Source organism: Sesamum indicum, linkage group LG15 (assembly GCF_000512975.1).
Source record: "Sesamum indicum cultivar Zhongzhi No. 13 linkage group LG15, S_indicum_v1.0, whole genome shotgun sequence".
NCBI classification, from domain to species: domain Eukaryota; kingdom Viridiplantae; phylum Streptophyta; class Magnoliopsida; order Lamiales; family Pedaliaceae; genus Sesamum; species Sesamum indicum.
Window position 1 is genome coordinate 5,806,248 of NC_026159.1, and position 13,461 is coordinate 5,819,708.

At 34.0% G+C, this 13,461-nt stretch overlaps 2 protein-coding genes across 2 annotated transcripts; one reads left to right on the forward strand and one right to left on the reverse strand.

The window, feature by feature from the left end:
- Window positions 492-6,069, forward strand: LOC105178006 (putative glucose-6-phosphate 1-epimerase). The gene is made up of 10 exons (XM_011101333.2): window positions 492-695; window positions 798-905; window positions 1,987-2,097; window positions 2,394-2,445; window positions 4,199-4,336; window positions 4,479-4,577; window positions 4,692-4,789; window positions 5,203-5,310; window positions 5,400-5,481; window positions 5,829-6,069. The coding sequence occupies exons 1-10, from the start codon at window positions 625-627 to the stop codon at window positions 5,892-5,894; spliced, it is 933 nt and encodes a 310-aa protein (XP_011099635.1). The 5' UTR covers window positions 492-624; the 3' UTR covers window positions 5,895-6,069.
- LOC105178362 (syntaxin-112-like) lies at window positions 6,216-12,337 on the reverse strand. Its single transcript, XM_020699140.1, has 8 exons — window positions 11,758-12,337; window positions 11,392-11,463; window positions 10,126-10,185; window positions 9,641-9,735; window positions 9,331-9,400; window positions 9,163-9,251; window positions 9,053-9,062; window positions 6,216-7,345 (listed from the first exon to the last, which is right to left on the reverse strand). The coding sequence occupies exons 1-8, from the start codon at window positions 11,878-11,880 to the stop codon at window positions 6,407-6,409; spliced, it is 1,458 nt and encodes a 485-aa protein (XP_020554799.1). The 5' UTR covers window positions 11,881-12,337; the 3' UTR covers window positions 6,216-6,406.

Consider the following 13,461-nt stretch of genomic DNA (forward strand, 5'->3'; position numbering starts at 1 on the left):
CACAAGTAACTATTTATGATTATGTAGATGTATCGGTTCATTTTTAACATCCGCTAGAAAGAATAAAAATATCATTTTTATCAAATATTCGAACCTAAGTTGCTAATCGCGTAAAACAAGGGATCATATGTGCAACAACCCCTATCTAATGGGATTAATATGCAACTTTATCATTTAATTATTTTGTTCAAGGGTTGGGAATGAAGTCAATTCTTCCACTGTCACCAATGCTTTTTAGTTCATTTGGTATAAACGAACCACTTATATTGGATGGTTGTGAATTTAATTTTCTTTAAATATGTGGAGGCAGTGGTGATGGATAATTTGTATAAAACTTATAATTTTGCGGTATGTCTTGAGTCTTAACGGTGATTAAAGTCAAAGGCACTCAAATTTTTTATTAAAAAATAGAAAAAAGAAAGAAAATTCCAAGTTTGATGCGTTGATGCTGGTGGTCCATTACAAGCACAGCGAAATTCACGAATAGACAACAACAATCAAAAAAGAAAAAGAAAGAAAAAAAGAGAAATAAGACAAGAGAGAAAGAATATCCGAATTTCTGACTATGGTACAACATTTTCAACTCGACTCTGTCCAAAAAATCAAGAAACTGTCGAAGCGAAGATGGTGCCAGTGTCCATGAAATGGTCTTTCTCTCCCACAATCTCCGCCTCCAGACCACACCGAGTCAACCGGTGAGCTCACATCCAATCTCCTGATGGGGGTTGGTTGACTCTGCAATTCTACTGAGGAAAAAAAGGAAAGAAGGGCTATATAATTTGAATTTGTTTTTGCAGATTTCCTGGTGTGGCAATGGCGTCCGCAGGCGCAAGTGTTGAAAATGTGAAGGTTACTCAAGGTTTGGGTGATTTGCCAAAGGTTATTTTGACTTCTGTTCATGGGAGGTACTTTAATGGCTTTTACCTTCAAATCTTGGGTTCTTGGTTGCTTCTTGTGTTTATTTGTATTGATATCAATCTGATTGATGAATGATAGCCTTTGATGAAGAATATTGATTTCAATAATAAAATATGTACTGAAAATAAGATCCTCCCTTTTGTATTAATGATATATGCCTAGAGAATTACTTTCATTTAACAAGAAAAGCTCTTTTTCCTTTTTCCTCACTCCAGAAGTTGATGAACTTTCGCTACACACTGCTTCCTGAAACTTGGTCTTTGTGTGGCTTTCTCGCATTTAGCCAGAGGTTCTTGATAGGTACTTCTGAAGTAAACGTATGAGGTGGTGGCTAAGCTTATTTCTCTCTAATGTACAACTCATCAGGAGTGGATCAGTTCCCGTATTTCTGTAGAACTCTTGTAGTTGTAGAGGCTACTTCTATCTTTATCACTTTCCAAAGATTTCTCTTTTTGTAAAATGTTCTCAGCTTGATGGAATAATTTGCATCTTTATCAAATCCCTTAACTTGTTTATAATTCTTTTAGTCTTCCTGCCATGGTCATGCTTGCTCAGCCTCTTTTTTCTCTCTCTGAAGTTGTTGTGGTTTTTAATGTTCCGTGATAATGGTGTGGCTTTGTTCCTGAAGTTCTCGGACCTCTGCTAACCAGAGTACGTAAATACATGCTTCAATTATGACCAACTTGGGGTGGATAATAATTCTGTTGTAATTTCAGCATGAAAAAAATAGTTTTACTCAATTATAGCTTGTTCCTTTTGCATTAAGGATTTTCACATTTTTTCAGCATGCATTTTGATTTCATGGCGTCTTTTACATAGCCTAAGAATTGATTACTTTTCAATACTGCCAAATAGCTTGGGCTAATCTTGTTCATTTGTATTAACTTTTCATGTAGTTCCATCTGGTAGCAATGTAAAGAACTAAAACCTGTATATATTTTAAAATTATTACTCCACTGTCTTTCTTCTTTTGTAACTGAACTATTGATATTCGAGTTCGCTCCTAATTATTAAGATATACATGATTCTATCTTCTGGAGTATACAAGATGTAAATGTGATTTTGCAGTGAGGCAGAGCTATACCTGTATGGAGGTTGTGTCACATCCTGGAAAGTAGCCAGTAAGGACCTCCTTTTTGTTCGCCCAGATGCCGTATTTACCGGACAAAAGCCCATCAGGTATTCCCTGATTTGATTCACCAAATACTCAAAAGACGAAACTCTGCAATCTGATTCCTGCTCTAATATCCATTTTGACCTTTAATTTGCAATTCATTCTGGCTTGTCTCTTCCTTTTCGTTGCTGAGTTGACACAAGTTATAGACTCCAATAACCTGACTTATTCGGTTTTGACATACTCTCATTGTTGAGGCATCTTTCTTCTTCCTCTTTTGTTTCCTTGAAGCTTGGGTTTCAAAATTACTAATTCGAATTATGCTTTTGTGTCCACTGTCCACCCTCTTTTTGGGAAATAGTGGAGGAATACCACACTGTTTTCCGCAGTTTGGACCTGGCGCAATGCAACAGGTAATCCCTTCATCATTTAGCCACAATATTTGGTTTACTTACTTTCTTTTCGGTGCTTCTGAACATGAATTAGTAGATCTGCTGTTGCTTCAGAAAGTTTAGTTGTTTAAAAACTTTTATAGGGTACATTATATTGGCATACATTTAAGTTTGATCTATTTATAGGAAGTATGCTCCCTATTAATTGAAAATTTACAATTAGAACATCTACCTTCTTATGATACTCGTCATGCTGTTACTTGTTAACGACTTCTCCTTATGTTATTAGAAATGTTCTTAAATTTCCAATTTTACTTCAAAGCAACTATCACAGGGCTCATACGTGGGTAGATAGTAACTAACAAAAATGGGATAGTTGGTTTAATTAATCATACAGTAGGTTCAAATACTATTTTAATTTTTTAATATTTCTAATTGATCTTCTTATTATTCATTAAGTTTTGAAATAGTTCTTTTTTTTTTTTGATTGTAAGTTTTAAATGGTTCTAAATTTTAGTAATCGTATGTAGCATTTTCCTTTATACGCTAACAACGTAAAATGTAAAATACCTCAAGATGAGATTCAAATTCAACATTACAAGACAACTATTTAAGCTTAGTAAAGTACATTTCTCAAATTTAAACAAATTTATTGTCCTTTTTCACTCTCCTTTAATTGAGGCCCAACCAATGGATTTTAATTCAATCTTTAGAGGTGGGTAACTTTAATTATTTTTTATTTTCAAAATTATTCTTTTTTTAAAGATGATCTTGCAAAGACAGGTATCATAATTACTAATTCAATTTCAGTTAAATAAATGACCAAAATCAAATTGAGAAATTATGTTATTCTTTGATTAATTAAACTTTTTTTATTTGATTCAGGCAATCGGACTAGTCGAATTTGTAATGCAAAAAATACTTTAATTTGAAGAATCTTATACATCAAACTTGAAAAGATTTTGCAATACTTAATTTGGAATTTAAGTGTGCGAATAACTATTATTTTTAATTTTTCTTTTATTCCTTTTCAATTTGAATGGAACCAAACAATGTTACGAGGTGCATTCTCAACCTAAATATTTTATAGATAAGTATGTATATATTTGTACTGGTGGATATGGTTTATTACTTATTATATTTAAGATATTTCACTCATTTGAATTTATGGACTAAGAAGTAATTTATTGATGCTTCCGTACGTTCATGATCATCGACTTCAACATTATCTCTTAATTTGATGAACTCCTATTACCTAGTATATCATAATTAATCATCTACCGATACTTTTCAAGCGAAAAATGATAAGCTAAGCATTAGGAATCAAATCACTTAGTCGCTGTGGTGTTCTTTTTGTTTAACATAATAAGAGATGTTAAGTAATCTGACAATATTATACACTTGCCAACCCACTCTACCATCTAAAACTAACCAGAACACCCCTTCTATTATAAGCATTTTACAAAATAGAAGTAAAAATGTCATTTTCAGCAATTCCCGTTAATGTGTTTTACCGACAGGGAGTTTAACTGTCATCCTTCAACAGCTAGAGAATGTTCCTGTAATTAGATAACCTCCAAGAGTTTTGATGTAAATTTACCATCTTTGTGTCTAAAGAACTTGTTTAAGTTTTGGTTTTCCTTTACTGGATCTTGTTCTTGTGCCAAGAGCTTTTTACAGTTTAAAACTTAATGGCAATGTATCATACTTGATGTATCTCTCCAGTTTTTATGTTGAACTCTATCTGGTTTAAGGATGTCAACATGATTGACAGCATGGATTTGCAAGGAATACGAACTGGTCCATTGTTAGTTCTGAAAATGTGGAAGGAAATCCTACTATTACTCTGGAGCTAAAAGATGGTCCGTACAGCCGTTCTATGTGGGATTATGGTTTTCAAGCTCTATACAAAGTTAGTAACTTCTTTTGCTATTCTATATTATTTGTCATTTGCAGCATGTATCTATCAATTCTTTATTTTACTGCTATGATTAAGATTTTTCACAAATCCAAAAACACTTTTGCCTCATTGCACTTCCATCACTCTTTGGCAGGTCACTTTGGACAAAAGTACCCTCTCCACAGAGTTAAAAGTAACAAATACTGATGAAAAGCCATTTTCATTTACTACTGCTCTTCATACATACTTCAAGGTGAGTATAATATTTATATATTGGGAAAGCAAGTGCCGGATCTTCTGTATATCCTACCTTCTACGCTTCTGAGATATTTTAACTGAAATAATCAAGATGCTTTCTCCAACGCAGGCTTCAGTGACTGGGGCATCTGTTAGAGGATTAAAAGGTTGCAAAACACTGAACAAGGATCCTGATCCTAAAAATCCGGTGGAGGGTAAGGAGGAAAGGTCTGTATCAATATTAGGTGGCAGTAATGGAGAATAGTTTTCTTTACACGGAAATTCAAATTCTGTTACAATCGCATGTAAATGTAATGGTTAATGTGCTACACGATATGAGGTAATCAAACATCACTCAAAAGTTGTGCTTGCTCGCATGTCGGGATATATATTTTGTGTTTTGACATCTACACTTCATGTTTATTTTTACAGGTCATTCTTCTCCCATTTTCTCATATAACTCATTTAAAACAGTAACAGATGGTACAAAAGAAGTTCCACCATTAGAAGGGCAACATTTTCTTGGAGCATTTTGTCTTATTACCTTTGTAAATACTGCATAATGAAATGGGACACCATTGTAGCATTTGTGCATTCAAATATGTGAGTTACTTTTCCTGACCTTTATTTTCTTGACACAGGGACGTAGTCACATTTCCGGGATTTGTTGATTGCGTCTATCTGGATGCTCCTGGAGAGTTGCAGCTGGACAATGGTTTGGGTGATGTGATTACCATCAAGAATACAAAGTAATCAAGATGCTTCCTCTGATAATTTTGTGCATTCCATCTTTATGATTACATCGTCTTCACTGTCCTCTTATATTCCTCCCCTGCAGTTGGTCAGATGCTGTTTTGTGGAACCCGCATCTGACAATGGAGTCGTGTTACAAAGATTTTGTTTGCGTTGAGAATGCCAAGGTACAAGAGCCTTCAGTTTTAAATTCACCTCTCACCCTTGCTATCCTTGGAACTATTTATTCTTTACTACATAAAATGTTTCTCTCGGGATGCTGTGTGTATTTTTCAAGCTTTTAAGCGGATAATTCATTCATGGAATCTGACTGTTTTATAGTAACCAAAATTAACAGAGAATCCATTCATGCCATCTCACTGTTTTATGGTAATCAAAATCTTGTTCTTTCTGTAATCTGGAAAATCAACTCTTTTATGTACAAATACTTTTCTACTATCATTCTTTTTCTCCTTCATTTAATTCGTATAGATTTCTATTTACTTGACATATTTATATTTTCTCCTTTCCTCAGATAGGAAAAGTTCAGCTAGAGCCCAAGCAATCTTGGACTGCACTGCAACACTTGAGCTTGGCTTGAAGTGCAGATGGGATCAACTTTTTTGTTCTTTCTTTTTTCTTTTTTTATTTTCTCTTTGTGTGCTCTTCTTATTAAGAGCAAATCAACATTGTAAACTGTCGGCAATTCTCAAATGACTGTACTATGTGTAAGTTATCTTGTTGTATGATGTATTTCTTCATCAATAAATAATTTTCTTTACACATTCTCATGTCTTCTTCTTAGAACAATAAAATAATTTTCTTCAAAGTGTGATTAGAACAAACAAAAGAGTTTTGTCCACCCTCACCATAAATTTAAATGCAAACACCTGCAAATTTGCAACTTGAATTGACCATAGCTATTTGAAAACCAAAACGTTAGGGGGTGCAAATATGATGACAAACGACAACCATGCATATCAACTAGTTCCAACCAACGTAGCAAAAACTCCTAAAACTAGGCAAGACTTATTATAAGAGAGTTTACATTCCAGCCCTCCTGGAAATCTGAGTGGATCGTTGAGAATGTCTGCTTTATCTTCCCATCCGTCTTTAACTTGTCAGCATTGCAACTAAGCAAACTAATACTATGATAAACACCACAGCCCACACCCAACATATCCACTTCTTGCTCTCCTTCATCTGCTTTGCATAGAAGAGACTGGTAGTACCACCACTGATAAAGCTACTTGCGTTGGCAACGTTGTGCTCGATATCATCAATCTGTTCCCCTTGAGTCTCCACCATAACAGCCATATCAAGAAACACTTGATGAAGCTTATTCAAACTCCTCCAGATATCCATAACAGCTTCATGCCTCTCTTTGTTCTCCAAATTTGTCTCTGTCCTCGACTCAAATATTTCAACCTTCCCATTTCCAGAAATGATCTTCTCGATTACCTCATCACTTGGGTGCTCCCCCGTTGCATTATAGTACCTCCTCCTGAGGCCCTCCTTGTAATCTGTCATTATCTTTTCCCTCAGAGCCTGGAAGCCATTCATAATGTCCTTAAGCTTGGCCCTTAGCCCATTAGTAGTTGAGACCCTCGTCCGGTCAACAGCACTGCCTTCTGCATATGCCAAAGATATCCTCCGATTGACCACATTGGATTTATGGAGCACTTCAAGTCTTGTCTTGACGATCTTGGCTTTTCTGAGTACAGCAACCATGTCTGAGTCCATTCTGTCCCTTAGCCCACGAAGAATTTTTGCGCTGTAAGTGGATTTAGTCTCTTCGTTCAAATTTTGAAGATCGATCAAGAGATCAGTGATCTCTTGCATATTGTTCTTGATTACTTCGACTTCTTGGAAGAATTGGGAAAGATTGTCTTCATCCGTGTGGCTGAGTTTCCCCAACTCTAAGTCCCTCCATTCTTCAATATGAAATTGCTCTTGCTTCTTCAACTCAGCATAATTTAAAAAAGACTTTGTCATAAGATCATTCATCTTGACTGCAATTTCTCCAGACCGCCAGCAAACATCAATCAAGAACTGAGACAAGACAAATGTTTTTCATTCTGTTAACAAACGACCTATCAGTTGATCAATACACTGATTACATGCAAACAAAGATAATCAAGAAAGAGAGAGTTCAATTTATACCTTTCTCTGAATTCGAAAACAAAGATTATCTTCTTGAACAGACAGAATGGGTTTGATGATCAAACCTCAAAGAATTCAACAATGGTTTAATCCCTTTCAAGATGATGATAAAGATGACTTTGTTTTCTTCTCTTTTTCTGCTTCCGCCTCCCTCTTTCTTACTGGGTATTGTGTGTGTCTGAGTGATTCCTGAAGGAAATGGGCAGTAGTAGTGATACAATAAAGAGAAGAATTCGTGAAGAAAGAGAGAAAACTTTCGAGGAATTAAGGCAGAGAGTTATTACGATCCTTCAGTTTTAATATTTGAAATTCGTTCTCTTGGCCGTTGGATTGAAAACTCCCGCTAAGATCGGTTATAGGGTCAGTTGTCTGATGGCATCGTATTACACCATATTCATAAATTTTGTATAAAAATCTATACTATTATAAAAACAACCAATTAATCGTACCAATTTTTTATTATCTCGTCTTACCCTTTCATTCATTTTATTCTTTCAAAAAAAAATTGCCCATGATAGTAATTTTATTATTTTTATCATTATTTTAAAAATACAAATTTTTTTTCCTGTCAACCATCTCTTTCATGTTCTTCATAACTTTTGCCTTCACAAACTTTCATAATTTTAATAAATCCTATTACAATTAATTTTTTCTCTCACATTCTCCATATTTATTTTTCTGACAAGCTTCCATATTTTTAATTAACATACAATTATAATTTTTCTTTCTTTCTTACTTTACCTCACATATCGTTTTTCTCAAATACTTCCTTCTTTTTCATCACCTCACTATATTTTGTGTCTTTTTATAAATTTTTTTTCTCTTTATCTCACACTACAATTTTTTATATACTCGTGAAAATCGCATGCAACAACTAATTAGGATAAATTACAAGGGGCTTTCTGAAGTTTGTTGTAATTGCAAAACCCAACATTGTTTAAAAAATTATAAATACTCTTTAAAATTACAAATACCCATTACAATAAGATGTCACAAGGATCATATGTTAAAGTATTTATAATTTTTCAAATAAAAAAAAAATATTTATAATTGAGGCAGATTCCAAAAGAGCCCACTATAATTTAACCTAAATATTATTAGATTAATCAAACTTGAATTTGTGCAACAGCTTTTATAGTGTACAAAAATTAAGTGGAAATCAATTAGCATTAGAATCACTAGATGGTGGAAGAGTTTTAAATTTCAAAGTAGTTGCAAAATTATTACTTCAAAATGTTGAGTATTAAAATATAGGATAAATATATCAAACTTCTCCCGACAAGATTTGATATAATTATAAATATTACTTTGTCATTTGATATAAAAAAATAATTTAAATAAGATTCGTACAATTAGATGAATTATGAATCCACCCTAATGGTAGAATGAATTACAGATTGTCACTGTGGATACATCAAGAGGTAAGTGATTGTGTATTGATGAAAATGATGAGTTTATTTATGAAACACAAACATCCCACCCTGTGTCAAATTAGCAGAGCATACAGTATAGATACATTCCATTAGGCTATGCATGCATATATATATATATATATATTCTGGGATTCAATCAGGGGGAACTGAAGTTCCTAATTACCTCTGCACATCTGTAAAAACAAAAAGGCACTCTTATGACCATCCAAAGCCAAAGGAAACAACTCCATAGAGCAACAATTTGGACACTCATTGATCGAGCATTAAGCCTGCCCGAGCTTCTCTGCTTCAAGTCTCCTTAATGCAGTGGAACTCAGTTTCTCCTTACCAGATTCTTCGGGGACCAAATCAACTACTTCAATCTGCACAAGTTCTAGAAGTTGAGTTTATAAGGGATATGGCGATGACAAGGTAGTTTGTGAAGATTTGTCAACTCAAAACCTTTAGTTGCGAAAGCCCTCTCTCAGCCCTCTTCCTGTTAACAGATAGTCCCCCAGGCAACGTTTCCTTACTGTTTAACAGGCAGCTTGGGTTAGCTACAGCATAATCTCTGAAAGCATATTTGGCGGATGATAACAACCATATATGTTGTGTAAGAGAGCTTTCAAATAAATTCATAGATGATACCATCACATTCTAATCCCCAAAAGAATGAATGTAGAGACAAAGAAGAACTAGGGCCTCGAAGCCAACAGGATTATCCATTTATGCAAATTATTGCGGAAGTATAATTCTAAGACAGAGTGTGGACCTGACAACAATAGCCTCCAATTTGTCGTCAATAATAGATGGACCATAAGGATCTACAATTGGTTCTACTTGCACAATCAGCTCTGGTTTAACAGACTGAAGAGGAAAAAATGTTACGGGAAGTAAGAGTTATCTTCATGAAAATACAACATGAAAATTGTAAATAAAGGAATGTAATAAGAGGCGGCGAGTGCGATGGCCTTCTCATGAAAATTCTCTGCTTATGTCGTGTAAATCATAAATGTCCTTCATAGAATACAAGGTTCGATGCTTTCTCATGAAACTAGATGGCTAAACTTAAACCTTGAAAAGGTATGAACCACTCATAATCTCAGACATATATCATATTCTATGAATGGCAGCCAAAGTACCACTTTCCTATAGAGGAAAGACACGCAATATAGACTCAAGATAGATAACAACAAGTCATGTTAATCAAAATAGAAAGAGAAGACGGAACGTATTTTCTTCACATATAACAAGTACCTTGATGTAATCTTGAACATTTTTCATTCTTTGTTCAATTGGCTCTATCAAACTAGAATACTGCAAAAGAAGAGCACATACATAATTTTTGAATTTTCTAGTGGAATGAAGAACAGTAAAATGATATCACAATTATGCGATAGCATATAGGAACTCATATGTATAAGAAATGAGCATGGATCCCCATCGGAACATGTTATATCACAGGGTCTTTGAAATTCTACCTTCAAGTCTTATGCATGGAACTTGGAAGTACTAGGGCCAGCCAGCTGAACTGATCAATATCTCTAAGTTGAATTTAAAGGATTACATAAATATGAACTTTGAACCAGTTCACTTAACAGCAAGTCCAGAAGCATGTGCCTTTAGTTAAATGCAGAATGTACATAAGAGTCATCTATTTCACAAAAGCTGGATGAATGTCACTGACTTGGACATTACAAAGATATCAAAAATCATATCCTAAATGTGACAAGCAATGTATGTAATGTAAATTTGAACTGATTCCTTTTTGCACCATACCTTGGGTTTGATGCAATTGAGTATCACCTTGAAAAACAAGTTTAATAAGGTGACTTGCTAGAACGAGTTGCCTCAATGGTTTGTAATTTTTCTTAAAGAATTCTACTAGAAGCTTGTTACATGATCCAAGTTCTGATGTTTGAGCCCTTCAAGCATTTACTGACCTACTCATATGTGTTCTCCCAGTGTGATAGATTGTCATGCATCAAAACGCCGTTACCATGTAGATAAAGATATTCTATTCCGTTGCAGCAATTATTCTGACATATTGAAAGAGTCATAAGAAATTCTTGTCATTTTTAGTACTGAATCATTGCGTTCACTCCATTTTTTAATGTTTAATTGAAAAATAACCTGAACCAACATCCTGTTATTCGCAATCCGTGTTTTGTCCTTTTCAGTAATAGTCAGTATACCTAAAAAGCTACCACACCTCTACATAGACAATCTATATTTATTCATTACCAAACCACACTTCGGTTTGCGATTGCGGAACGTTAAATGATTTGCTTTCAAATACAATCAAACCAATATGACTAACAAACTGACGGTCTTTAAGATGAGAAAGAGAGACACTCATTAGCCATGAACAACCAAACAAGAACAACGTACTTTCCCAGACATACACAAACACATCCTCACAACCATATGATCATCACAAAGTGTTCATATATGGATGTTCAATACGCTTATGTAACTGGCCAATAAAGACAATAATAGGACAAATACTTAAGTAATCAGCACCTGTTTTTTAGTGAGCATAGGGCCATCGCAAACACCAACCAAAACTCGATCACTCGCCAGCACCGCCGCAGCCTACAAAATTAGAACAATCATCCAAAGCAAGGAGAAAGGAGAACGTTGCTGATAGGGAGAGGAACCGGGGCCAATTAGGGTTTTCTTTTTCAATCAAAAAAAGATCACGGCATTTGTTCTTTTTTCTTAAGAAACTAATTTGAAGACCAACAGCAGCCTTTTTTGGTGGGCCTGAGCGCCCAAGAAAAAGGTACCCCAGGCGCCGCCATGGCTGAGCTAGGCAAAAGCCCAGCACCATTATGCTATGGCAGCTTTTACAACTATCAAAAGCTGTGAGTATGAGCATGAGCAGACCTTGAGGAATTGGCGATGACCGTCGTGTAAGCGATCGAAGGTGCCACCAAGAACAACCGCGGCATAGGAATTGGGAGGCGATAAGCTTGAATTGGGCCCTGAATTCTCACCCAAACCCGCCATTCTTTTGGGGTATAACAGAGAGAAGACCGGGTTTTGGTTGGGTTGAGCAAATGGAAATTAGGCGGAGCTATATATACCTAATCGCCCCACACCTACAGACAATTTGACGTTCGTTAAATGCAGAGTATCTGTATGGGGTGGATTTGTTTGCGAACAAATCGAATACTGGTCTAAAAACGCAATCAAAGCACATTGCATCTGCACTACAGCTTTCTGCGTAAGGACCAATCCAGCGAGACTGTTCATCTAAACCCTTTTTCTTGATTCTTTTTATTTTCCTTAATTTATCTTACTTTTTCTTTTCTAAAGTCGGGATTTGCGTTTTTAATGGTCGGATTCGAATTGGGTTTCGGTATTCTTGAAGTTTTATCCAAGAACTAGTTTTGGTTAATTGGTTTCTCTCTGTCAAGTGCTGTCCAAGAACTCGTTTTGTTTTGGAGTATCTTTTGAAATGTTGTCCACGAAATCCAAATTCGATGATTCCCCTTCTCCAGTAATAAATTCTTTTAGGCCGCGTTTGGTATGTTAGATTAGAGTGATCGATTTTTTAAAGAGATTTCATATCAAAGAATTAAATATTCTTGATTTTTTTACTACTATTATAATAATTATTATTTTTAGGATTAATTATATATAGACGATCTTTCTAAATACGAAATTATATTTTCTTAAAATAAAATAAAATTACATTTACACTGCTCCAAATTTCTCTAGCCATAACTAACCCCTTCCATTAGAGTTTGAACAAAAAATATTGACATCAACAAAAAAAAAATTATGTACATTTTTAATTTTATTACTCATTTAATATTTGCATATATATTTTTATACTTATAAAGTAATAAACATAATATATATAGTTAGGTTAACATCATTACATTTTTTCTATAAATGTTAAATTATGGATAAAATTAAAAGTTTATGTAGTTCTTTTACTAATGTCTGTATATTATGTCCAAATCCTAACAAAATGGTGAATTTTCAAATGGGGTGTAAATATAATTTTGCTACCTTTTTTAGCGAAAAGATAATTTTTTTTTAATTTTAGATGGAGTCTAAATATAATTAATTCTTATTTTTATGTTCGGTTGGAAAATTTCCATTTGCTATTATGGTGTAGTATTTGGTTTGGGTGATTGATATCCATTTACCACGTTTATCATTTACTTTGATATCGAATTTCACTAAACATGTCCATAATGTTTGGATTCATTTTTTGAGTATTTTGTTGTATTTTGTGGAGATAGATAGAGAAAAATAAAGATAGATAAGTCTGTGTTAAAGATAGTATGTATATTTAGATTTGTTTTTTGAATAATTTAAAATAAGTATTATATATTTAATGTTGTGTTTTGGGAGACAAAAATTACTATTCATTGTCAAATCATGTGTTTTTTTATATATATTTATGTATATGTATGTATTTATGCTAAAACAGTTAAAAACACTTAAATAAGGTGTTTTTGAATGATGACAAACATTGGGTATGTTTTGACTTGTCTCGAAAATAACTTGAAAATGAAAACAAACATAGTGGTGAATTTTTATTTTATTTTTATATAAATATTTATCTCATTTCAC

Excerpts from the sequence above, each read along its gene's own strand:
- LOC105178006 (XM_011101333.2), top strand. The coding sequence starts at position 625 with ATGGTGCCAGTGTCCATGAAATGGTCTTTCTCTCCCACAATCTCCGCC. Across the intron at positions 696-797 it reads AGACCACACCGAGTCAACCG|ATTTCCTGGTGTGGCAATGG; the intron begins GTGAGCTCACAT and ends TTGTTTTTGCAG. Across the intron at positions 906-1,986 it reads TTGACTTCTGTTCATGGGAG|TGAGGCAGAGCTATACCTGT; the intron begins GTACTTTAATGG and ends GTGATTTTGCAG.
- LOC105178362 (XM_020699140.1), bottom strand. The coding sequence starts at position 11,880 with ATGGCGGGTTTGGGTGAGAATTCAGGGCCCAATTCAAGCTTATCGCCT. Across the intron at positions 11,464-11,757 it reads GTCATCGCCAATTCCTCAAG|GCTGCGGCGGTGCTGGCGAG; the intron begins GTCTGCTCATGC and ends CTAATTTTGTAG. Across the intron at positions 9,401-9,640 it reads TTGGAGGCTATTGTTGTCAG|TAAGGAAACGTTGCCTGGGG; the intron begins GTCCACACTCTG and ends CCTGTTAAACAG.